Source organism: Carassius carassius, chromosome 15 (assembly GCF_963082965.1).
Source record: "Carassius carassius chromosome 15, fCarCar2.1, whole genome shotgun sequence".
Lineage (NCBI taxonomy): Eukaryota > Metazoa > Chordata > Actinopteri > Cypriniformes > Cyprinidae > Carassius > Carassius carassius.
This window is the reverse complement of record NC_081769.1, coordinates 6,856,099-6,882,527: the sequence shown is the minus strand read 5'-3', so window position 1 is coordinate 6,882,527 and position 26,429 is coordinate 6,856,099. Positions and strand designations below refer to the sequence as shown.

The 26,429-nt window shown below is 37.5% G+C and overlaps 2 protein-coding genes across 2 annotated transcripts in view; both read left to right on the top strand.

Moving 5' to 3' along the window:
* LOC132158058 (protein PTHB1-like) overlaps window positions 1-6,578 on the top strand; it is a 126,262-nt gene extending 119,684 nt beyond the window's left edge. Inside the window, exon 23 of the mRNA XM_059567311.1 lies at window positions 5,278-6,578. Coding sequence (XP_059423294.1) covers window positions 5,278-5,546 — 269 coding nt within the window. The 3' untranslated portion in view covers window positions 5,547-6,578. The remainder of the gene's footprint in view (window positions 1-5,277) is intronic.
* Window positions 6,579-10,314: 3,736 nt separating this feature from the next.
* On the top strand, window positions 10,315-25,846 carry LOC132158057 (BMP-binding endothelial regulator protein-like). Its single transcript, XM_059567310.1, has 14 exons — window positions 10,315-10,962; window positions 11,658-11,743; window positions 12,958-13,057; window positions 13,553-13,635; window positions 13,898-13,988; window positions 14,264-14,346; window positions 17,102-17,201; window positions 19,484-19,728; window positions 19,814-19,918; window positions 20,206-20,251; window positions 20,549-20,875; window positions 22,620-22,956; window positions 23,228-23,358; window positions 24,342-25,846. The coding sequence occupies exons 1-14, from the start codon at window positions 10,872-10,874 to the stop codon at window positions 24,521-24,523; spliced, it is 2,007 nt and encodes a 668-aa protein (XP_059423293.1). The 5' UTR covers window positions 10,315-10,871; the 3' UTR covers window positions 24,524-25,846.
* Window positions 25,847-26,429: the final 583 nt, after the last annotated feature.

Below are 26,429 nucleotides of genomic sequence, written 5' to 3'. Positions count from 1 at the left end.
CTAAAACGCTTAATGTGGCTTAATGTACTAAGACAGTGATTTTTAAAAACCAAACTCACTAAACATTATACTAATAAAGTAGTATACAATGTACAAAAAACAAAACAAAAAAACAGATGATCCCTGAATATGAATGCAAGTTTAATAACACGTTAAGCCTTATGATGGTTTTCTATGAGAGGAAAAGGCTTAACGTGTTATTAAACGCGTTGAATTCATATTCAGGGATCATCTGATTTTTTTGTAGATAATATACTTTATTAATATGATGTTTAGTGAGTTTGGTCTGTTAATATCACTGTATTGGTACATTAAACCACATTAAGCGTTTTTCCCGTTAAGCGTTTTAGAATGTCCCGATGACCTCAAATTAGATGTATTGCAGTGTCACAGGAACCTTTTTTGCAGCATATTTTGCATATCGGCTCATCTATATTCGCTGGCTCGTCCTTTTCATTGGGTTGAAAGCCAAAATGTTCCCAAACTGGCGACGTGACATTAGGTTTTGGGACGAGATCGAGCACCTCCCATCGTTTCAGCCGGCCTATTCAAAACTAACGAAGCACCATAAAGCTACAACGGCTCACGAGAAAATTACAGTCGTGACCATATTGTATCATTAATATAATTTATTTAACATTGAATGCACAGTGACAAATTGAAAAAAAAAAACAATAAGGCCATAGCCTCATAAAAAAAAAAAAAATAAATAAAAAAAAACCTGAACACTGCGGTTGCCGCGGTTTCTGCGGTTGCTATCTTTCCTCTGCGGTTTGCTTGTCAATAGCGCTGTATTACAATTTTGCGGTTATCGCGACAGCCCTACACTGGCGTTTCTTTTAATCTTGTAAAATGACTGGGAAGCAGTGTAGAGATGTCATACCTTGGAGCATTGAGTGCATTGTTAATTAAACTCACTTCACTGTTTGGAAGGCCTGGTAGATCAACAGAAAATCCCCAGGTACTCCCTTCCTTTTGAGACACCGCCGCCATGGTTGTTGTTGCCAGGTGAGGCTCAGCTTCAGAGTCCTGCTGTATTTGTTGATAAACTGGACCCGGATTTAATTGAACATCCCCGGAAAGCAGTAGTAAGATAAGCAAGAAACCATGAGTCTTTCGAGTAGACACAACGGATCTCCGTTGTCTAACGTTCTGTCTGCATATCACAGCACGTCCATGGCTCAAAACAGATGAATAAATCGCATGATAGCCGAGTAAGTTTTGATGAAAACTTCTCGTACGGATAGATACCGGTAGAGGACCAAGATGAAGACAGTTTTTTCCCTGATCCACGAAATAGTTGCTTAAGTTCTTCTTGAAGCAAGGCTGATCAGCGTGAACAGCTCTGGACACCACACGCACCAGTAGTGCAATGGTGGAAAAGAGTAGTAGTATAAAAAACATACTACAACACGTATATTCCAGTTTCTCATTTAAAAGTTTTTTAGCTCTGCTTAGAAAATTTAATACAGCCTCTGAAAAGTATGCTTTAAAACAAAGAAAACGGCCGGCTAGTTGAAAAATCGAGGGAGTCGCTGCACCTGCCAAGATGTTCTTCCAATAAGTCTGAGACAAGTCTGAGACTGTTTGAATATATTCTCTCTTCAACAGTGCTGTGAAAATGAAAATGTTATTCTGCCGAACCACAAAAGAAATAAAGCAACATGACGTTCAGAAAAAGCTCATTTGAACTCACTGAATTTCTCCTTTATCTCACGGTAGTTAATATGCTTCTAGTTTAACATGATCCACAGATCCACAAAACTCCACGACTGAAGGACATTGAACGATTTGCCAAACAAGAGAAAAGTGAGGAATGACAATCTGACAGAAGTTCACACGAGACCAGAACATACAACGAAAAAAACCAATGGAGCGCTGTGTACATCAGTGTACATTCTATATTTTAAACATGTATGTGTGTATTTATATATACATAAGTATACACAGTACACATACATATATTATGTTAAAAAAAAAACTTTTATTCTGGATGCGATTAATCATGAATAATCATTTGACAGCACTAAATATACATAATAAATATACACAGTACACACACATATATAAGGTAAAAAAAAATGTAAAAAGATTGACTGCTCTAATATATATATATATATATATATATATATATATATATATATATTAGGGGTGTAACGGTTCACAAAATTCACGGTTCGGTTTGATACGATACACTGGTGTCACGGTTCGGTACGTTTTAGATACAGCAAAAAGAAAAACCATCTTCTATGGTGTTTTCTTAGCAGCATACTGTATAAAACAAAAACAGCTCCTTATAAAAAAAAAAATGAAAATGTTATATTATTGTAGTAGTTATGAACAAATACAAAGATGTAACTTTTTATATGGAACTTTATAACTCTTTATATTGAGTGTGTTTTTACTCAATTGGTTCTCTATAGGGCTTATGTTTTTTGGAACAAAGCAGGAATTACGGTCTGTCTGAAATGGGCTCGTGAAGGAATATTGTAACGGGGCTCAATTACATTAAGCATGTTCTTAAAACCTACGTTTTCCACTGCACAGTAAGGCGCTCGCTCACTCAGTACGCGCTGAAGGCTCGTTGCAAAATGGCTAATGCGTATAACAGACCTCCAATAACCAACAGGTCTGGTGTTTGGGTGCACTTTGGATTCCCTGTAAGCTATAATGGTGATGATAGAATGAATGGTAAATAGTAAGGTCTCATATCCGCGGCTATAACGTAAATGTAGCCTACCAATCGCCGTGGTGATGTCTTTTGCCCTGTTTGAATCCGTTGGAAATGTGTGTCTAAATGCTGCGGGGATAGTTTGTTGCGTGTATGTTTCTCCTTTTTTTCGTCTTTTCCCAGATACTGACACGCTAAGGTGATGTCGGCGTAAATGAGTTGACATGTTTCAAGTATTCCCGCTGGTGGGTTTTTTTGTATTCCCTAGCTGTGGATGTAAAAAAAAAGGGCTGTCAAATTTACCATGTGAAGTTAACACATTAATGAAATATGTAAAATAGTCCAGATTTGCAATTAACCTAATAAAAAGTAAATATGTTCCATATAATAATTTAACATTATGCTTTGGTACAAATTACTACAGTTTTTAAGGGTGTATTCACCTGTCTTGCCAAGTTTGTTTCACCTCTTGTTGTGGATCTTTTGGGGAGGTCTGAATACAGCAGTCGCTCTCGGGTGTGGACCAAACAACCATTCCAAGACTCAGCTGAAGAGGTGGTCTCGTTCCGCTTCCAAACGCACTCTGGTACGGTTCATTTAAGGTGTGAATATGATCCAACCCAATTGCAGAAATCACGCTCTGAAACAGACAGCTCAAGCTTATAGTGCTGTTGTTTGCATTTCAATGGCTTAAATCACTTGTTTTTAAACCACAATGCTTAAAAACACATGCAAATGATGAGTTTTTGTGATGGCTGATGATGATGGCACACAGCAACGTGACGTGAGCGTGCTAAATAGGCTAAAGTTTGCTGCATAAATTACCATGACTATGTTAGGGAAAAATAATAAGGAGATATTTTAATTATTTATTAACTAGTGTTTTATGAGTCAGTGTCACGAAAATGAAGTTGATGGTCCTGACTCGCCATCTCATCCTTGGATAATAAGAGTTATGATAAGAGTTCTTGTTTTGGATTTGAATTATTTTGTTTTGTAGTGATTTAAAGCTTTCTAAAGAAATATTCATCATGTCTGTAAGGGAAATATTTGCTGAATTTTGTTGCATTTTTTAAGCACTCCTGTTCAACACCTATTTGTTTTCTTTATTTTAGAAAAGCACAATATTTTATTGATGTTGTGAGTGCACACAAATAAAAATAGACCCTTTACAGTTCCGAATGATGTATTATTCTTACCATTATGAGCAATGAATGGATGACCTTAGCCCACGTGTGGTTTTGTTCACAATTTCTGGTTTATTTGCAAAAAAGGGCAGTGTGAAAGTGAACCGCAACTAAAAAAAAAAAAAAAATCTACATTGTGAACTCGTGGACTTTCCTGGTGTGAATACACCATCATTTAATTTGACTTCTGGAACAACTATTTTCACACTTTTTTCTCAAAATAGTTGAACATTTTAATTGAATTTTAATTTTATTATACATCAGATATATACACCTGCAGGGTGGGTATCATATTTGGGGGTCATTGGCAAAAAAGTGTGAAAACCCCAAGAGTTGGGCACTGCTGTACTCAGTCTGTGTAGTAAAATGTGTCAGGAAAAATATCTGCTGGCGATTCCTCGGGTGATGTGGGCTGTCTGTGGTTAAACATCAGATAACGGTCATGTGTAGGGGTGCAGCTCACATACATGTACTGTTGAGTCTTTGACTGTAGATTCACACTACACAGCCACATGCACACAATCACAGCCTCATCTGAGAGATGTAGAGTGTTGTGAGATTGTCTGTCTGTGAAGGGACGTCTGCAGTCTTGTCAGTGTCGTTAAGCCTGCGGCTGCTACGAAGCCCCTCAAGAAATGCCTTATTAAGCTGCTCCCTGCGGATACAGCCCTACAGGAGCTGTCTGTCTACCCAGTAGCCCCAGCGTGACTGCGGCACACAGGCGTCTAGCACACAGGTGGAGGATTGAGACCAGCCCCCAGAGGATGCCAACGGCTGTGACTGTTTAAAGACTGTTTAGAGACGCACATATATCACTCCTTTAGTAGACATGTTATCTGTGTGTGTGCTGAGCTGACTGCCTGCTGTGACTGACACTGAGTGACAATGGCACCTGGTACACAACGAAAAGGTCTGCTCCCTACCCCCAAACACACACACACACATACAATGAATCTCCCTAAGGGCTGTCTGACTCTCATGCACCTTTCCCACCAATATTGTGATGTTGTTGCATCAGTTGTATTCCTGGTGTGTGTCTGGATAAAATTATCTGTTAAATGAGTAAATGTACATTTGTGATCCTCTCTCGGAACCGACATATGTTTCCAAAGACTTTTGAACCAGAAAAAGGCTTAACTGAACCATATAGCAACATAACCTACTGTCAGCAAATTGAACAGTAAACATTCACCACATCAACAGTACACTTTAACTATATTTTCAGCAACAGAATTAAGAGATGACATGTTAACATGTACTAACATCCACCTTAAATGGGTCAAAAAACACTTTTGAGTTTAACTAATAATATAATAATAATTAATAATAATTAAATTTAATAATTTTAGGAACAATGTCATAATATCTTGTTATATTCTATGTATTTTAACAAAACAATGTCTGTTTTATTTTTTACAGATTCATCTAAAGAGTCGTCCAGAGAGAAGAAGGAGAAAGACTCTGCTAAAGAGAAGGAGTCTAAGGTGTCGTCAAAAGAGTCTAAAAAAGAATCGTCAAAGGAATCCTCCAAAAGAGAGTCTACAAAAGAGTCAAAGGAACCCTCAAAGGACAAGGAGTCAACCAGAGAGAAAGAGTCATCAAAGGAGTCTGGGAAGGAGAAGACAAAGGTGTCCAGGAAGTCCTCAGTGAAGGTCAAAGAGAAGAAGTCAGATGCAGGAGATGGTTGAATACATTGGCAAAATTCTTTGGCTTTTTATTAGTCGGTGTGTCTGTGGAAAGGTTAATACCTCATCCTGATGTTTTTGCTGTAATTCTAGAATTGATAGCATAGTGACAGAAAAAAACAAATCAAAAAGTGCATGTTTTCACTCTCTTTGAGGGCAAGTGGACATATAGGAGGGGTTTATATTTAAACTCAGCTGTCTGCCAATGCAGCATGTAGTCTGTGTCCATCGTCTCCTATTGCTCAGAAAGCCACCTGCGCAGCCCGGCGTGACGTCTGATCACAGGCTAAGAATAACCACACCACCTTATCTCTGCTGTCTGTTGGTGTGACATTCAGAATTCAGAGAGCTTTTCCAATTCCAGTCCAATTTCTGAATTTGAGTTGAAGCAAACAGGACGCAGAATTGGCATTCAAACTAATATAGAAAGAAATTCATATGGAAGTGTGGTTTTCTATTGTTAATTTTAGGCATGTTATCAAATCAACTCTTGAATTAATACATTTCTTTTTAAATTCTTAAATTCTGAATTTCATTCTTGTGGGTCTACGTTTGTCTCCCTTTCTTCATGATGTGGTAGAGTGAAACATGTAGTTTCTTATAAACACACAAACTTTATATAGAGAGTACGAGGCCATAGCAGTGGATAATCATGTACAGACTATTTTTTATAGTTTTCAGATATATGTGGTCTTAGAAAATGCAGTATTTGTAGATCATTCTGTCTCGTTTATGTTCCTTATCTGTAGAAATATGTTTGCATATGTCAGTAATCTACCTTTACATTGTAAATGTTATATTTTATATTAAGATTTGTATTTGTTCCAGATGTTGAATCAATATTACATTCATACTAATAGATTTGAATGTGATCTTTTGGCATTAGCTGTGTATTCTGAGGATGCATTTCCCTTTAAACCTGAAACATTAGAGAGATGCATCTCTCTCTTTAAATCAATTACACTGTCAAATGAGGCAATAAAAATGTCACTCAATAATACAACTTACAAATATTAAAATGTACAAATGCTCCAGTGAGATGGTAAACTCTTTTGTGGGTGTGGGTTTGTGTGGACCAAGATTAGATGTTTAATGGAGTTTTTTGTGGTTTTACATGCATTGTTTCTGTATTATGTTGCCTCATTTTGGCAACTTGATAGGGCCATTTGTCTAGGTAATAATATCTCCCCTCCGTACAAAATCATCAACTCCTTACAGTGCTGATCTGTGCGGCTATTAGTGGGAAGAAATGAGTCATATATCCCACATCTATACATAGTCAATGTAAATCATACTAGAGACTAGAGCAGTGAGTTCTAACTGGGGGTACTTTGAACGGTTTTAGTTTAGCTATTTTTAACATGTAAAACCAAAATTATAACTTTAAAAAATGTAATATTTTTTAGTTGTTGTCTTCATAGTAATGATGAATAACCGGTTAAGGGTTCACATTGACTGCAAATTGACTACATTCCTTTTCAGTGAGAGTGGCGACATTCTGGCACAAGCACCAGAATGTATGGCAATTAACAAATACGATTGCAGAAAGTGATCTGTTCCCTGATACTGTGGCTGCATCCAAATATGCCTACTTCCCTACTGTATAGTGGTACATGAAAAGCACATATACAGGAGATGCAGTAAATTAACAATATGTCCAGTAATATGTCCCAAGATTCACACTATTCATTAAAAAGTAGGTGAAAAGTACCTAAATGACCTACTACAGGTGCATCTCAAATAAATTAGAATGTTGTGGAAAAGTTCATTTATTTCAGTAATTCAACTCAAATTGTGAAACTTGTGTATTAAATAAATTCAATGCACACAGACTGAAGTAGTTTGAGTCTTTGGTTCTTTTAATTGTGATGATTTTGACTCACATTTAACAAAAACCCACCAAATCTCACAAATTAGAATATGGTGACATCAATGCCAATCAGCAGATCAACTCAAAACAGCTGCAAAGGTTTCCTGAGCCTTCAAAATGGTCTCTCAGTTTGGTTCATTAGGCTACACAATCATGGGGAAGACCACTGATCTGACAGTTGTCCAGAAGACAATCATTGACAGCCTTCACAAGGAGGGTAAGCCACAAACATTCATTGCCAAAGAAGCTGGCTGTTCACAGAGTGCTGTATCCAAGCATGTTAACAGAGAGTTGAGTGGAAGGAAAAAGATGGACAACCAACCGAGAGAACCGCAGCCTAATCAATATTGTCAAGCAAAATCCATTCAAGAATTTGAATAAACTTCACAAGGAATGGACTGATGCTGGGGTAAAGGCATACAGACGTGTCAAGGAATTTGGCTACAGTTGTCGTATGCCACTCCTGAAGCACAGGCAACGTCAGAGGCATCTTACCTGGGCTAAGGAGAAAAAGAACTGGACTGTTGCCCAGTGGTCCAAATTACTCTTTTCAGATGAGAGCAAGTTTTGTATTTCATTTGGAAACCAAGGTCCCAGAGTCTGGAGGAAGGCTGGAGAAGCTCATAGCTCTTGTTGCTTGAAGTTCAGTGTTAAGTTTCCACAGTCTGTGATGATTTGGGGTACAATGTCATCTGGTGATGTTGGTTCACTGTGTTTTTTGAAAACCAAAGTCACTGCACCCGTTTACCAAAAAATTTTGGAGCACTTCATGCTTCCTTCTGCTGACCAGCTTTTTGAAGATGCTGATTTCATTTTCCAGCAGGATTTGGCACCTGCCCACACTGCCAAAAGCGCCAAAAGTTGGTTAAATGACCATGCTGTTGGTGTGCTTGAATGGCCAGCAAACTCACCAGACTTGAACCCCAGAGAGAATCTATGGAATATTGTTGAGGGAAATGAGAAACGAGAGATTTCAGAGTTCTTGTGCATTGAATTTATTTAATACATGAGTTTCACAATTTTAGTTGAATTACTGAAATGAACTTTTCCATGACATTCTAATTTATTGAGATGCACCTGTACTGGAGTACATATCCAATGGACACTTTAGTATCTTATGAGCCCCATGAGATCTGCAAATGGCAGTGAAGCAACGCAACTGATACTTTAGGTCACATGACAATGACAACAATACTACATTCATGAACACATATTCATCATACTATAAAGAATATACAATTGTAATGTTTGTGTAGTAAACAATTTTGAGAGAGGAACAATTTAGGATGTTTTTCCACAGCTTTACCTGACTTGCAAAAATCACAAAGCCCCACCCCTAAACATATCCCCAGTGGGTTAAAACCAATTGGGTAAAGTGGTTGGAAAATGGTCACTGATGGGGAAACGTCCACACAGTAAGGACTATGCATGAAATATGTGCATGCTGATGGCAAAATTTTCATCACGGACTTGTCTGCATAAAAATGAAATTATATATTTTGGTACTAGTAAATTGTCCTCTAATGCCATTAAGTATCCATTTTAAGATGTTCAATTTGAGACACGAAAATAACTATTCAAACTTGAATAAAAGAGAGACTGTGGAGTGTTTGAATAAAATTGAAATAAAGTTGAATAGTTAGTGGGGTTTTCAGATGATCGGCTAATTAAATAGAATTATGGCTCTTTCACACCAACAGAAATGTTCAATGTGAAAATACTGTGCAATTTTCATATTCAATTTGTCTCTCAACGCATTAACAGCAGATGGGCTGAATGAAAATGCTGGTTTACTCTATGACAGTAGGTGGCACTTGGAAAAAAACAGAAAACACCTTTTTTGTCATTTCAATAGATATACATACATAGTCCAAAAATAATTGCACCAAAACTGCAGTTTCAAAGATAATTCCTTCTTTACAAATAGCTTTTATGGAAGTTTTCTGAAACCGATTATCAAAAAAAGAAAAGAAAAAGATGTTAGGTGGGGACTTCTCTTCATTGTTTGTTGATTGGATGGAGTGGGGAAGGATTTAACTGAACTTAATGATTGGGGAAATACGACATACTGTACGTCAACAGATAAGTAATTTCACTAGAAAATAGGACAGTTTTGAATCATTCACAATAACGAAGAGCAACAATTGTATGACAGAGGTACAGCAAGACATGACAGATGAATTGTCTTATGACAACACACTGCAGAGCAGATGTCTCACCATCCACTTTATATCTTTACAAACTTAAAAAATAGTACCATCAGCATCTTACATCATATGCTAGCATCATATTTGTCCTATCAAGTGACTGTGGATGGTTTATCACCCACTGTTGATAATTAAACCAATTAAAGGTAATTATTATAACTTGATCTAAATAAGAAGATTTGTCAAACCCACTGTAATTGCTTGGGCTTGGCCAAAGGGATTTTCACCAAGGTGAGTTGAATTTCCAAGACACTAGACACCAGGCTGCAAGATCTCCAGTAAAAGTGCTCTTTGGCGCTATCTAGTGACTAATATTAAAGGAATATAGTGATTCTCTACCCTTCGAAGCAATTAATCTCAGAGCATATCATTCTTCAGATGTAAGTAGACTTGGTCTGCTTCAGCTTCAGATCGTTAGTTATTAATCTGACCTTTGAAATGCAGATCTGACAATCCTTTGTGCACGCAGTAGTTGGATTTCTGAAGACAGTTAGCACCTACTTTGGATAATGGTCACTGAATGAAGTCATTGTTATTCTAAGATTGAGAATTACATGCAAAAGGCATGTTCCTATCCCGTGCCTTTCTAATAGGCTGAAATTCTTGTTTGGTGAGAAAGTTACACGAGTGTGCCCATGCTGAATGCTGATATGTTGAGGTACAGATAGGGGCGGATCTCACTACACCTCAGCATACGGCAGATCTGCGGGATTATAAACCCACACATGCGTTTAAATAGAGAGGGGCAGATATCTGCGTGGACTGGAGGATGGACCTGCACCGCGGGAATGTTTAACTGCAGCTGGAGCTGGAGGAGAATCGGCGTCGCCAGAAATGCGCAGCAGTGTGCATCCGTGCGTCTGTCAGAGAGGAACCGGACACCGAACGAGCGCGCTCTGACCACAGACTGGACATCTCTGTTTGGATCATGGCAGTGTCATCTCTCCACGCGCTTGACTCCAGAACACCTCTGGACCTTATCTCTGTTTTAAACTATTTGTGGAGTTTGTGACCTGCAAACCTGGATTGTCGGAAAGTTGCCTCGCTGTTGACCTGTTTTTGGACCGTTTTTGTCATAATGTTGAGCTGACTGGGCATCGCGCGCGTTTGCCGAAGGTTGCGGGTTTGACTCCCTCATGACACCCACGTCCCCCTCTCTCTGGATCTTAACGAAAACTATTTCTGCTGGCTTTGGATACTCTATTTATTCATTTTTTCTCTTTCCCCCAATGCGTCTGGAGTGAATTTAGGATGCTGTGTCAGTCTCCTCCAGTAACCTACAACCTGTTATTCTGGTTTTTAATTCTCCAAACACCACATTTAACTGAACCTTTAATTACCGGTAAGAATTATAAATAAAAATCCATAAGAAATGTAATCATATAAACATTTTTGCATAAAACATTACATATTAGACATACAATTACTTTAATTAAGATGTGTTTTCGAGGAATGTGTGTTGTTTTGTCATAGTGGCCGTGTAAATTGGTTTTGATATTTCTATCATTTCAAAACTACGATTTAAAATGTCAAAACGCTTTAATTGCATTTTTATTATATATATATATATATATATATATATATATATATATATATATATATATATATATATATATATATATATATATATATATATGTGTGTGTGTGTGTATATATATAAATATTTACATTACTTTGAAATTGGTTTTGAATAAGTCTTGCTTTAGCAGATTTGATCATTTTTAGTGAAAAGATCTTAGCTGTGTAGTCATGTATAGCCTATAAATATTTATTTTACAGTGTCTGTTGCATAAGACAAGTAGTATTACTTGGCTGATTAAGCAATCACTTAAATACAGAGTCACACTGTAAAATAAAGTGGCTTACATCTCCGGTGTGTTTTGTAAACTCTACTTAAACTACACATGAGCAGTTTGGACACCCATTATTCACTCACCCTTACGTGATTTAGTTTTTCAGGCTTTAATTGTTGTTTGTATGGTTAAATAAAATGTTTAGAGGACATATCTCATGTAAATGTGTTCGTTTTCCATTCAGGTACGGAGGCTAGCTGTGAGAACGAGGGAGAAGTGTTACACATCCCCAACATCACAGACAACCCCTGCATCTCCTGCGTCTGTCTGGTGAGAAAATCTGAAACCTTAGAACTACCTGTGCGGGAACTCACTATGAAATATGGTTAAATATTTCTAGTGCAGTTTGCAGATTCACATAATTTTAACAGTCATTTCTGTTCGGAGGCAGCAGTGAGGAGTCGTGGCTGTGCTTTTCTGAACTATTATAGCAACTTTAACAGAATAGAAGAGATACAGATAATAATTAAGTATTATACAAGAGATAGCCTATTTGAAATATGTAAGGTAGTTACATTTAAGGGAACTTACGTAAAGAATAGGTTATGTGACCCTGAAGAAACCAGGTGTATTTGTAGCAGTAGCCAACGATACATTGCATGGGTCAAAATTATCTATTTTTTCTTTCAATGCCAAAAATCATTAGGATACTAAGTAAAGATCATGTTCCATGAAGATGTTTTGTACATTTTCATACTGTTAATATATCAAAACTTATTTTCTGATTATGCTAAGGACTTCATTTGGACAACTTTAAAGGATTTTCACAATATTGTGATTTAGTTTTGCACTCTCAGATTCCAGATTTTCAAATAGTTGCATCAAATAGTTGCATCTCAGCTAAATCCTATCATAACAAACCATATATCAATGAAAATAATTTTTTTCCCGATTTTCATATATATAAAGGCAATTTACATTGTTGTTCACTCTGGGGTTACATTTTCAGTGCTGACTTTGTAGTCAGACCTGTAAATATTGCATCTATCCAACATAATAAATTTAGATGGTAAAACATTAATCAATTGGAATTACTGTAATCCATGTCCTGGTCACAAAAATCAGCATGGGTCTATGTTATGTGTCTGCTACTCATTATAAAGAGAATGATATGAGAACATTATGTTAAGCACCAAGAGTCAAACAATGTGCCTTTCACAAGGTAAGTGCGTGTGAGCTGATACGATGGGTTGATGAATGTCTCGTATTGATTTTGTAGCATGTGAGTTGATGAATAGCGATCAATACAGGAAGTTTTATCTCTGGAAGATGATGCTACTCTTTATGTACATGCATTTGTCTGCTGTTGATGGGGATGTCATGAACTAAACATGATTGAATTATGCTGATCTATCAAGAAAACAGATCACATCCCGTGCTAAATTTCACGGCTTTATCCTTGTCACATTGTCAGCAAGTTAAATTATTATGCACAGTACTGAATGATAAGGGATTGTCCTTTAAATATGTATTTGTATCAACAGAATCAGAAAGCAGACTGTAAGCAGGAGAAGTGTTCTCCGCTGGCAGAGGACTGTGCGCTAGTGGTCAAACAGACAGGAGCCTGCTGTGAAAGATGCAAAGGTCAGTTCACACTTCCTGAAGAACTGATCTATGAGAAATAACTCAAAATAATGTCATCTGGTTATTATTAATTATGTGTGGGCAAACAAACTTCTTTGGTACTTTAGTCATGATGTATAGGTTTGCTGTGTTTAACATTGCTGCCACCTTATGGTTGGGAGACGCCATGACTCCTTTCAGCATTTTCCCTCTTTCTCATATGATTGATTTGAACGATTTTTCTTAGAATATCTCACATTCTTCTTATAATGAACTTTAATCAATATAATAAACTTATAATCAGTTATAAATCGTTCAATAATCTGCCGATTATGTTCAGCGTATTTTTAATATAAAAGCAAACTTACAATGGTGGCTACTGTGAAAAACATTTTATTTTGAAGTTGTAAATAAAAACCCTATTATTCTATCTATTAATATAAAATTACTATTATTATTGTTTCCATGTACATGGCTTAAAATCATTTTATCGAAAAATTTCCGCTCTCTCTGCAGGTTGTCAGCTAAAGGGCACGTCCTACAACAGTTCCCATCACTGGATCAGCCCTGTGAAGCCCTGTGTCACATACAGCTGTCAGGTGGCTCAATCTCATCTGCTTCTTGGGAGTGGCTAGCTGGATGGATTTAATATTTGTTAAAGTTAACAAGCTATAAGACTTGGACATGTAGTCTGGGATAAACAGAATAAATGGTTTGGGAAAATAACAGTAAATATATTGTAGATGAAATAGTACTTGAGTACAATATGTGCATGTTTTATATTTATATTATATAGTTATAACAAGAAATCACATACCAATATATAAATCTGAAAAAAAAAAAATGTTTTTCTTTGGACAGGAAGGTGTCCTCACTGAAGCAGAAGTGAGATGTGTCATTCACTGTAAGAATCCCAAAAACCATCCGAAGAAATGCTGCCCAACTTGCCCAGGTCAGTCAATGATGTTATGCGTGTGTGTCTTTTATTTTCTTACAGCCTACAGTGCTTTTACCTTTAAAGATATAAGAGAGAAAGGGAAACTTACCAATTTAAAAACAAGTCAGAGTTTAATCAGAATATTGTAAAGAGAATTCTAGATTTTCTCAATAACTTCACTTCATTAAACCATAGGCAAAAACGTAGTGTTTGTTTAGGTGTATGTGAATATCTCTGCCAATCAGCCAGATTCTCATCCTAGTGCTTCTTCATATTTTGGATGTTCACAGGGTGTATTTTCGAGGGGAATTTATATAAAGAAGACGAAGAGTTTCATCCTGAAGGGAATCCCTGTATTAAATGCATCTGCACTGTGAGTTTATCTGCTAAACCCTTGCAAGTGTTACACCAAAAGGTTCTGGGCACTCTACTATGACCAAACAGTAGCACCCCATCTCAGATAATTTGAACATTAAATATAATAATTATAATACTATTATGGTACAACGGGCTAAAGGAATACCTTAAAGGGGTCATGACATGGATTTCCTTGAGGTTTACTTATTGTGTTAATTAAGTTTTTTTGCACGAAAATAACTAAATAAATATGTGGATTTTTGTTTTCAACCCTCATTCTGACCCCCTGTCTAAAATGACCAGTTTTTTAAGGAACGGGTCGTTTATAGGGATACTCCACCCCAAAATGAACATTTTCTCATTAATTACTTTCCCCCATGTTGTTCCAAACCTGTAAAAGATTTGTTTGTCTTCAGAACACAATTTAAGATATTTTGGATGAAAACCGGGAGGCTTGTGACTGTCCCATTGACTGCCAAGTAAGTTACACTGTCAAGGTCCAGAAAAGTATGAAAGACATCGTCAGAATCTGTAGTTCAACCGTAACGTTATGTAGTGATGAGAATACTTTAAGTACATGAAGAAAACAAAAATAACGACTTTCCTCTCCACATTACCATAGTACCATTTTGGAGAATATCCACTGGACGCAGGCAGCTTACGCTCTTCTGTGTCAGCCGCGACACACGGATGCGCTTTTTTCTTTCAAACCAGAGCTTAAAATATATGTAGAAAACATATCTGTGTGGCACTGCTAAAACAGAAGAGCGTATGCTGCCTGTGTTCAGCTCACATGGCAGATGGACTATTCTGACGATGCTTTTTATACTTTTCTGGACTTTGACAGTGTAACTTACTTGGCAGTCTATGGGACAGTCACAAACCTCCTGGTTTTCATCCAAAATAGCTTAAATTTTATTCCGAAGATGAACAAAGCTTTTACGGGTTTGGAACGACATGGGTTTAAGTGATTAATGACAAAATTTTCATTTTGGGATGCAGTATCCCTTTAAGGCTTCTGTTTGGCCACTTTTATGATTGGCTAACGTCATTGCATTGGAAACAGTACCAACACCCTATTGCCTATTGCATGCGAGTGTTTTGACAACATGATCAAAATAAAACGGTAATTTCCAGACAAAACATTATGAAATCGTTTACTTACAGTTTGTGATACAGCTGCAGTCAGATCTTGTACCGCTTCATCTTTCAACAAATATTTCTCTGTGAACTCTTCGTGACACTGCCTCGTTTACAAAACAATGCTCCGATCAATCCTCTGCCACAATCTGGGATGCCATTAGAAATAAACGATCCGCTTGTTCCTTACGCTGGGATCCTTCTGATGTGAAGATGCAAATGAGCTGTTTAAACCAAACGCGTCAAAGCGAACTTTCTTTGACGACAGACTAGAACGCGTGAACATTGTCAGAGAGTGAATGCGCATCTGTATCCAGTGTAGACAAGATAGACAGAAGATAGAATAGAATTAGAATAGAGAGTGTTAAAGTTAGAGGGTTAAATAAAGATGGAAGATTTGTGTTTTCAGCCGATTCTTGAAGATGGCTAAGGACTCAGCTGCTCGGATTGAGTTGGGGAGGTCATTCCACCAGGAGGGAACATTTAATGTAAAAGTCTGTGAATGTGATTTTGTGCTTCTTTGGGATGGCACAATCAAGCGACGTTCACTTGGAGAACGCAAGCTTCTAGAGGGCACATAAGTCTGAAGAAATGAATTTAGGTAAAGGGGTGTAGAGCCAGCAGTGGTTTTGCAGCCAAACATCAATGCCTTGAATTTTATGTGAGCAGCTATTGGACAGAACAAGAGCTTGAACAAGGAGTTGTGTAGCATGTTCCGAAAGAAAGGGTCTGATCTGATGTTGAATAAAGCAAATCTGCAGGACCGGACAGTTTTAGCAATGTGGTCTGAGAAAATCAGCTGATCATCAATCATAACTCTGACTGTTTTTGAAGGAGTTATGGTTGATGTGCACTTTAGGTGAAGTAATGTTTGGCATAATATACTAGTTGTTCAATCACCTCAGCAAAGTTTCCTATACTATTTTCTGTTTATTTTGTTTTATTAATATACTGTCATTAAAAATGTTAATAAAAAAATTGATAAAACAAGTAGCTTTAAGCTTTAAAGGAGACCTCATAATATTTAATAACTTATTAATATCATAAATTTGAACGTTCCTATCATATTTTTTAAATACGATGGTTTCATAAAAAATTTGGTGATTATTTCTGAAGTGGACACCCAAATTAATAAATCAAATTGACCATCTATATCTAACCATGTCAGGTTATTAAATAGAAAAGTCAGCCAGCTGTTTATTAGTGTGTTAATTATTGTGCCTTTAGGGCCACTTCTTATCCCTAATAATATACTGTACATATTCTTCATTTTCTTATATTCTTATATATCTCTCACATACATTCTCATTTTCCTTGAACAAAACTGAAGAAGATTAACAAGACTTTTGCCTCAAAATATAATGTGTAATTTTATAGAATCTAATTTGCTATGTAATACGCTTCATATAGTATTTTGAAAAACATTAAATATTAGATTGAACTAGTGCAGAAACAATTTTTATCATATTATCAGAGAAGAAAGTCAAATGCGCTTTTAGTCCCATAGTATCCTAATACATGACATTTCATTTCAAATATAAACATTTGTTTTCTTCCTCTATGTCAGTGTCACACAGAAGCACAGATATATGTTTTGATATGCTTTTCATAATCATGTGTATGTTTTTCAGGGAGGGCAAAGCATGTGTCATAAAGTGGTGTGTCCCGTCCTGTCCTGCCCATCTCATCTCACACACACTCCACCGGGCCAGTGCTGTCCTAGGTGTCGTGGTAAGTTATTTTCTTCTCAGTGTTTTGGGGTTAAAAGAAAACCATCAAGACACCTAAAGAAACTTTTGCCGCGTTTCCACCGCAGGAACTTTACCCAGGAACTAGGGACTTTGGCCTAGTACTTGGTGTGTTTCCACTGCAGGAACCAGGAACTAAATAAAGTTCTGGAACTTTCGGGGACAGGACTTGGGCGCTAAACATCCTGATTGGTTAAGGTTACGCAGCATTGTGATCTCAACCAAAATTTATTCGGATCATTATTACTGTTATTGTGTCATGAAATGTAATTTTAAAATTATTTCAGGTGAGAATGTAGTTGTTTAAAACTCAAATCTGTGGTTTATTTATAAAGACAGCGCTTTATAAATAAACCACACGTGATCTCCACGCGACCAGCGGGAGCTCAGTGCTTATGTATCCGCTGAGAGCAGCCTCACCTCAGCTAGACCTTCTGACATTCGCCGCTGGCTCTGATGTCTTTTTAGTGGTTCAACATAAGATATAATTAGTTTTGGGTAAATCTAACAGGTTATCTTTGGTCTGTATTCAATTTATCTATATGTTAAAATGAAAATAAAAAAGGCAAATTTATATAATATTTTGTTTCATTGTAATGGCTGTATATAAACATAACCCTGAACTAAGTACATTTCTGCAGCTGTTATTATGTTCAAATGAAAACGAAAGGAGGCAGTGGTATTTGATATCCTATTTCGTTTTATTGTAAATATACAGAGAGGAAAATAGCAGTAGCCATGGTAGGCATTTGATATCAAGTATGCTGCTGTTTGTAGAATTACCGGATTCGCGTTGTCGCGGACATCACACTCCTGAGTCAAATGCACAAAGTCCGAACTACCGAGGATGCATGACCAAAATCAGCGTACTTTGTATTGAGAAACGCGTGCAGACCTACATCCCCAGTCTATTTGCCTAATCTTCACGGTATTTTAGACCGCGGTGGAAACGCAGAAAGCAACAGGTCTGGGGGGAAAAAAGTTCCCGTTACAAATGTTCCGGGGAATTTCGGTGGAAACGCGGCATTTGATTCTTAGTACAGACTTGAGACTTTCACAATGACAAATATCATACACGCTGACTATATATACTGTATTATAAAACTTCCAGATCACATATTTGGTTTCCATGTAACCACTGCTTTCTTCAAATTCCACAAAATATTTTTAAAGAGATTAAAATTTTGTAGACAGAACAGGCCACTGAAGAACATTTACTGACTCTAGCATGAGTAGATTTAGATTTATACTCTGAGATGATAATCCTGATCATCATCAAACTTTTGTCTGTTCGTTCAAAAAATCCATGATGTCTTTCATACAGTCACGATTTCCTCTTTCTGCATCAACAAAGCACCCAGAACAAGATGTTTGACCATAGGGATAGTGTTCTTCTGCTCATAAGGCCTAGCCTTTTTTTGCACCAGACATACCAGTCATCCATGAAGTTCTGATTTGGTCATTTCACTCCATAAAATGTTATTCTAGAACTCTACCTGTCTATCCAAATTAAGTTGATCATATTCAAGTCAGCCTTTTATGTTGTTCTTGATCAAGAGAGGTGTCCCACTATGAAGGCCATGCTTGTTGAGTGTTCTTATACTCTGCATTGAAAGGTTTTTTCCTCCTTTCGTCAGGTCATCTTGCATGTCTTTGGAAGTAAATTGAGGGGTTTTCTCAGTTGCTCTGATCAAACATTTTTCCCCTTGGTGATACTGGGTTTTTTTTTTTTCATTGGCCTCAAAAGTTTTCTGGTACAACACATTTTAAACATATGAGTAATGCTGCCAGATGTGTCTCAAGGAACTTTAAGTGCCCTCTTGTAGCCATGAACTTTAAAACGATTTATTACATACAATTTTGTGAGAGCTCTTTTGACTCTTTGGCCACATTTGCTACTCAGATTTATGTATCTATAACAGCTTAAGCTAATTCAGATTTGTTTGAGTTTCCAAGAGTTTGCTCAAGTGTAATTAAATCACAATTTTGCACCCTACCATACAAATAAGTCACTTACTGTAAAACAGCAGTGCTGAAAAGGGGTTGTATTACAAAAGAATTGTTAATAATATGTTGACATTATCACTTTTAGTATTCCATCATACATATATTGTATGTATTATACATACATATATATACAATATATATAAAAAAGCTGACGTTTGTAACTAGGTAGATCTAGTCTCTGGGGGGTTGAATAATTTTGATTGCAGTTGGATCTAGTTTGCTTTCATGAAATGACAGGGTCTTATTTGTCTTCTCTAGGTCAGAGGAGGGTGTTTGACTTGTCGCCTGGCAGCTGTCTGTTCCACAGTGATGTCTATGAGAACGGTACGTCCATTAGCCATGACAACTGCACCACCTGCACATGTGTGGACTCTACGGTGCTGTGCAGGAAGAGATGCTCACCGCCTGGCAGCTGTCATGGCAGTGCGTGCTGTGAAGAGTGCCAGTCTCATCTGAAGATGGAAGATGTGAAGTACTGCAGGGTGAAGAGCAAAATCTATAGGGTGAGACGTCCAAGAACAGGGACAAATGTAAGCGTATATGTCAGAGGAGCATGAGTGTATATAACTTTGTCTCTTCCTGGTTTAGGATGGTGACAGATGGTCGTCTGCTAACTGTTCTCTGTGCACCTGTGTTAAGGGGAATACTGAATGTCAGCCCAAGATTTGTGTCCCTATTACCAGCTGTCCCTCAGTAAGTTTTGTTTTACAAAAATGTACATGCTGGTCTGATTTAATCCATGTCTGTACCAGGATGACATCCCTGGTCTACCGCAATATTAATATAATTAATAACAAACAGCTAAAAGCTCAAACTCCCAGGCTGGGCATTTTCATCTGGCTAACTCTTTGGTGGACACAAGGCCTAAATATTTAGTTTCTAGATAACACCCAGCAGTGCCTAACAAACCTGTTTGATTTGCTGTGTCTCCTACTGTATGAAAGTCTGTCTCTATACAAAGTTTTTCATTTGTTTTTCAGAACAAGATACTGAATCGAACTGGATGCTGTCCAGTTTGCACTGATAGTAAGTTGACTTCGTCGCATGATGTCCCAGCTGTGAATCTTAACAGAATACATTTTAAAAAATAGTTTTGAAGAAGAGGTAGCCTATTTTATAAAATTACAAGCTTTTCGGTTATATCAATCACTACTAGGGTCAGCTCATCACACACTCAACAATGAAACTTTTAAATATTAATTATAAGTTCCATGTGTGCCCTCAGTGTACGTACATACAAATATGCATTCTCTATTTGACATACTGTACAAAGTCATTATTTCTCTACAAATATCCTCTCTATTGCTCTTTTCGTAACTCCAGAGCCAGGTGTGTGTACCGTATTTGGAGACCCTCACTATAACACTTTTGACGGCCGCACCTTTAACTTCCAGGGCACGTGTAAATACGTGCTCACTAAGGACTGCTCCCCAGCGGCCAGTTTCACGGTGCTGGTGAAGAACGATGGCCGTCGCACACGCTCTTTCTCATGGACCAAATCAGTGGAGCTGCACACATCAGGCCTGAGCATCAGCCTTCACCAACACCTGACCGTCCGTCAAAACGGCACACGCATCGCTCTTCCCTTCCATAGCACAGGGGTCCACATTGACCTGGATGGATACCTGCTCAAACTCACCACCATCGCCGGTAAGGCCAGCACTTGCTATGGGATTTTCTATCATAGATTTATTTACATTGCTTTTGGAGAATCAGAGGGGTGTGATTGTGGCTGCATCTCTGCAAGTGGGTGTGAGTTATTTTTCAGTGAATTATTTTTCTCACTGAAGATATGCATGAACAAATACTTAGACTGAAAGGACAAATAAAAATGACAGAAAATAACCTTTATGAAATAGTAGCAGTTGTTCAGCCTTTCACTCTTCTACAAATCTTCTTTTGAGTATGACAGACCTCTGACAGAAGAGAGAAAGATTTCAAAGTTAGTTAGTTTTTGCATTCGTTCATCAAAATGTGCAGTAAAACAGTTCTATTTCTTATTAATTTTTTTCTTGAAATTTAATTAAGTTGTTTTCTGCAAAATTACTCCAGTGTCTCACATGATCCTTCAGAAACCATTCTAACATGCTGAACTGGTGCTGAAGATTTTTTTTGTTGCTTAATATTTTTTTGTGGACATTGCGATATACTACCATTGAGGTAATTTGAAAGTTAAGAAATCAATGCTTTTAATCAGCGAGGACTCTTAAAATTGATCAAAAGTGGTATTTTAAATGCATTTCAAATGTGACAAAAGACTTTAATTTCAAATAAATGCTTTTGAGCTTTTTATTCATCAAAGAATGTATGGCAATCTGAGCGAAACTGATTTGTGTCAGCTACTGGGATGCTGCTTTAGGGTTGCATTAACTGCATATTAACTAAAGATAACTCATCTGAAAACTTCTGAGTAAGAAAATGGTTTTTGCAGTCTAAGAATGAGCTAATGTAGTGCCTTGCACAATGTTGACCCTTTGACTGGCAATTGTGATTTGATTAACTGTCCCATGTGTGTATGACATTTATCTGTAAGCAACCTTTGTGCTCGCAGCTCAAATCAATCATTCCAGCTTGCACAGATAGTATAGGAGGGTTACAATTTGCCGCACCTTTTTTTTTTAAAAAAAGCATGTTCGGCCTGTTTAAAATGATCATTTGACAATAACTTCCAAACTAGCTTCCAATTTAACATGTTGGTTTAACTCAAGTCAAGTCACATTTACTTATATAGCGCTTTATGCAATGCAGATTGTTTCGAAGCAGCTCGACATTAATATAAAGGGAAAATAACATGATGTTAGCCATAATTTGAGTAATTTTAGCTGTAAAGCACCTCCACAGAAGAAATAGAGTCATTATACTGCTCTATTTAGTTCAGTTCAATAACTGTCAATGTTGCAAAGTTTAACAGTTCTGGAAAGAAAGTGTCAATATTCAGTTAAAGTCAGTTCAATATCTGTTGATTTTCATTATCCAGTTCAATTTTGTTCTCACCTGAACAAAAGTACAGATAAATTGATAATATTACTGAATATTAAGCACATTGTTTAATAGATAATAGAAAAATAGTTGCAATACAATAGATAAATGGGTTGCTGTTAAGAACATCTTCATAGATTTTTCAGGATCCAAATTGAAGGTCAAAATTGATTTGAATGTTCAAAGAAAACTGTATGTTAGAGGACTTGATTCTGATCACCATTTATTTTGTCCTTTATTTAAAAAAATGTTTTGCCTTCGCTGTAACAGGTGAGTTTTTAAAAGAAGAAAAACTGTAGTTTTAAATGAATTTGGTTGCTACATGACTTGATTCAAATGCTGTTTCATCTTCTCAAACACAGGCAAATGCAGCATGTTTCCTTTTCCTTATTCTTCATCTTGTCTGTGTCATCAGGACTGGAGATCACTTGGGACGGGGACAGTCTGGTGGAGGTGGTCGCAGCACCCCATCTGAAGGCACAGCTCTGTGGACTGTGTGGAAACTACAACGGTCAAAGGCGGGACGACTCTCTTGGAGGAGATGGCCAGATTAAGTTTGACGTGGATGAATTTGCGGAGTCTTGGCGTGTGGAGGACAATGAGGTGTGTCAGGCACCAAACCGCAGGCCCACGTCCTTCCTCTGTCCCGGCACAGTCAAAGTAAAGCTGCGTGCACACAGAACGTGCCAAAAACTCAAGTCCTGGGAGTTTCAGAAGTGCCATTCTGCTGTAGACTTTACCTCTTTCTACAAGTGAGTTTCCCATTATACAGTCATCATTATCAAACAGATAAATAAAAGATCAGAGCTCAGACGAACATCAAACTTAATGAGTGATCATGGATAGTGCATATGCCATTTTATTGTACTGCTGTAGAATTAGCCTAGGGTCTTTTGCATTTCGATGCTGAATATTTAATACTAAAACAATAAACTAACTGTTTGTAGGGTAGAAAAGCATTAAACAGGTGCCAGTTCTTCCACATTCAACACCGACAATAATTCTATCTCTGTCTCTCTTTAGGTCATGTGTAACAGACATGTGCGAGTGTCCAGTGCATAAGAACTGTTACTGTGAGTCATTTATAGCATACAGTCGAGCGTGCGAGAGAGAGGGCGTTCATGTGCACTGGAGACCGGAGCTCACCTGCATGAGTAAGTCAGACCTGACAAATTTATGAGTGCTTGTATTTGTGTTCAAAATTAAAAACATGTGTTGTCTCTGGTTTTGGGATTTCTTGTTAAAAGGGTCATCGGATACCCATTTTCCACAAGTTGATAATGAATGAATGGAAGTCTATAACATACTTTGGTTAAAATTTCTTAACAGTATTGTAAAACAACCCATTTTACCTCAAAAACAGATCTGTTCACAGCAAGCCGGGGTTTTTTGCATTTCCCTTTAAATGCTAATGATCTTTCTAACCCCGCCCCTCTCTACCATTGGGTGAAGAGCCGTTCTCATGAGACTGTAAACTTTAGCCACATTTGTCGTGGAACTTGCTAACTAGCACGTTATTAGAAAATGGAAAAAGATTCATTAAAAACCTTACACTCACTTCTTCTGTAGGTGAAGCTGGATCACGAATGATTCGCGCAAACATAGACGCATTTAGATAGATCGGGGGCACATTCCCTTCAAAAACAAAAGTAAACCATTGCGTCTTCAGCGGCTCAGATGTCAGGAGTAAATGACGACTGCTATGTTTATTATTGCATCCAACAACAAAATACCTCAACCGCTTAGGAGACATTCTTGTTTACCCCTGCTCCAGTGATAAAACAATGGCGGACTGATGACAGCTCACTCAGGGCGGGTCTATGTTGAAATGGCAGTATCAATCAATGATCATGGGAGGGGCCTCGGCCTGTGTGATGTCACACAGCAAAGAAGCAGAGATTGGCTTGATTTAAGAAAGGGGTTATTATTTATGTGGATAAAAAAAAAAAAAACCTAGGTGGATTTTTATCATTATAGGGTGGTTGTGTACAAACGCTGCCAACATACATTTATGTTCAAACAACATGTAAAAGTGCATTTTGAGTCCAATGACCCCTTTAAGAAGCCAGCTTAATTATGTGGCAAAAGCTGACGTGATATGTGATAGTGTCTTTTCTATTTCACTGTTTCACTGTAGGCACACATTGCAAACATGGCGCGGTTTATGACACATGTGGACCTGGCTGCACTAAAACCTGCAATAACTGGAACGAAATCAGACCTTGTCAAAGGCCCTGTGTCGCTGGCTGCCACTGTCCAGCCAGCCTGGTCCTGTTTGAGGGTCACTGCGTTAAACCTACATCCTGCCCCGGGCGATGACCCACAGGACGCATATAAACTCAGAGGGCTGCGAGAGATCCAAACACACAGAGGGAAAGAGAACTGGGCATGCAATTTTCCAAACAGGACTGTACAATACTCAGATACTGAGAGAGACACACACTGCTTCCCTCAGCAGTGAGACTCACCACTAGTTCCCTTCAGCTTCTCTGTGAGGACTCAGGATCTCACTGCTCATTGTAGGTGGTGAAAACCAAATCCTAAGTGCCTTACTGAATGAGCTCAGAGTTACCAAATTCCTGTTGCTTCAATCATAAAAAGGACCTGAACTGGACATTATGTGTGGGGTATATGGCATACAATGGTATTATACATGTATGGGGTCAACCAGTATTTAATTCACAACAGCTTGACTGAAAGGGAAACTATTTATGTATTTGTTGTTTATTTTGTTAAGTCGGGGACTCAAATGTGACTGTTATAGCATTAAAGAGAAGTGTACTGTTTTCGTTCAGCCAAGTGTTCATACACTGATGTGTGTATGTGTTATTATAAATGTACATTTTACTTGACCCATTAAGATACTATATATGACCAGTATAAAGCTTATATACTTTTAAAGAGAAACGTGCTTATTTCTGAAAAAGTTTTGTCTTCAGGAAGTGCAGTGATGTTTGTGAATACAACTCAGGTTCAGCGATGTCTTGTGGTGATTCAGGACTGGGATATAGAATGAATTTGCAGCTATGGCAGAGGAGCCCAAGAACTAAAGCCAAAAAAAATATAATAATATTAGTCAGGAATTTGTCTGGTTACATAAAAATGGACTTGTAGGGTCTGTAAACTGATGTAAGTTTTACATTACTAACCTGAGTGTTAAGTGTGTTGTGTTCAAAGTCCTGTAGTTCAGTCGTGATCATACAAGTGTTATTGTTTGAGCTACATTAAATCTGACTAAACACACACACGGGCACAGCCCTAAAAGAAAACAACATTCTTTCCACAACTCTGAAAGACATCTGAGAGAAAAAGCGTTATCAATCAACGTAATGGAGTCGCTGACTCATGACCATTTCTTTTTCAACAAAGATTTTGTTAAATTTGATGTTTGTGTAGTTTTGGTTGTAGATTCTATTGCTGATTACCATCAGTTTACAGTATACCTTTTTCAACAACTTTTGCCTTGCCTATAGCAACGGAAAAATTATAAATATATTGCGTCCTCCATTTATATTGGCACCCTTGGTAAATATGAACAAAACAGGCTGTGAATTCTTTCATTTAAAATTGTCAAAAATGAAATATCAATTTCAAGTAAAATTACATGAAACAATAAATGTGGAACAAATATCCATTCTTGAAACCACTTTGTCCTACGTAGGGTGAATAAATGAAATGGTCAAGTCCAAAATATTTACCTACAAATTCTCAAGAGTAAACATCTTACTGAATCTAACCTTTGGGAAAATTCACGTCATTCTATACCTTGATGATTTTCTTCTGTTTACAGGTGCCAGTTGGGTCTTGGGATCAGAAAGTTTCCAAAACTATGGTCAGACCTCATCTGTAAGCACAACTTGTTTGAGAAAATGGCCAGAAATAGCCTTTGGTGTCATCAAACAGACTTAAGTACAATTTGCCAGGTGTTAATGTTACTGGGTTACTGGAACAATGAAAACATTGGAACATATGGAAACAAACCAATAGAGGTGGGTTTGGCATAAACAGAAAGAAGTCCCTCATCTCTACTAAGTATTCTCTAGGACCTTGAATGCTTGTGCTGCTAATTTTCTACAAATCATTTGGATACATGGAATCACAAATTCCAATAAATGCCAGCAGATATTAAATCATCATCTGACTGACCTGTCAATAAGCTTAAGATGTGCTGTGTTTAGATCTTCCATCAGGACAGGCTGGTCTATGCATACTGAGCACTTTCTTC

What these genes read in the sequence shown, in the direction of transcription:
- LOC132158057 (XM_059567310.1), top strand. Translation starts at nt 10,872, where the DNA reads ATGCTGTGTCAGTCTCCTCCAGTAACCTACAACCTGTTATTCTGGTTT. An exon ending in GTGTCACATACAGCTGTCAG is followed by an intron (nt 13,636 to 13,897) that starts GTGGCTCAATCT and finishes TTCTTTGGACAG; the next exon opens with GAAGGTGTCCTCACTGAAGC. An exon ending in ACCGGAGCTCACCTGCATGA is followed by an intron (nt 23,359 to 24,341) that starts GTAAGTCAGACC and finishes GTTTCACTGTAG; the next exon opens with GCACACATTGCAAACATGGC.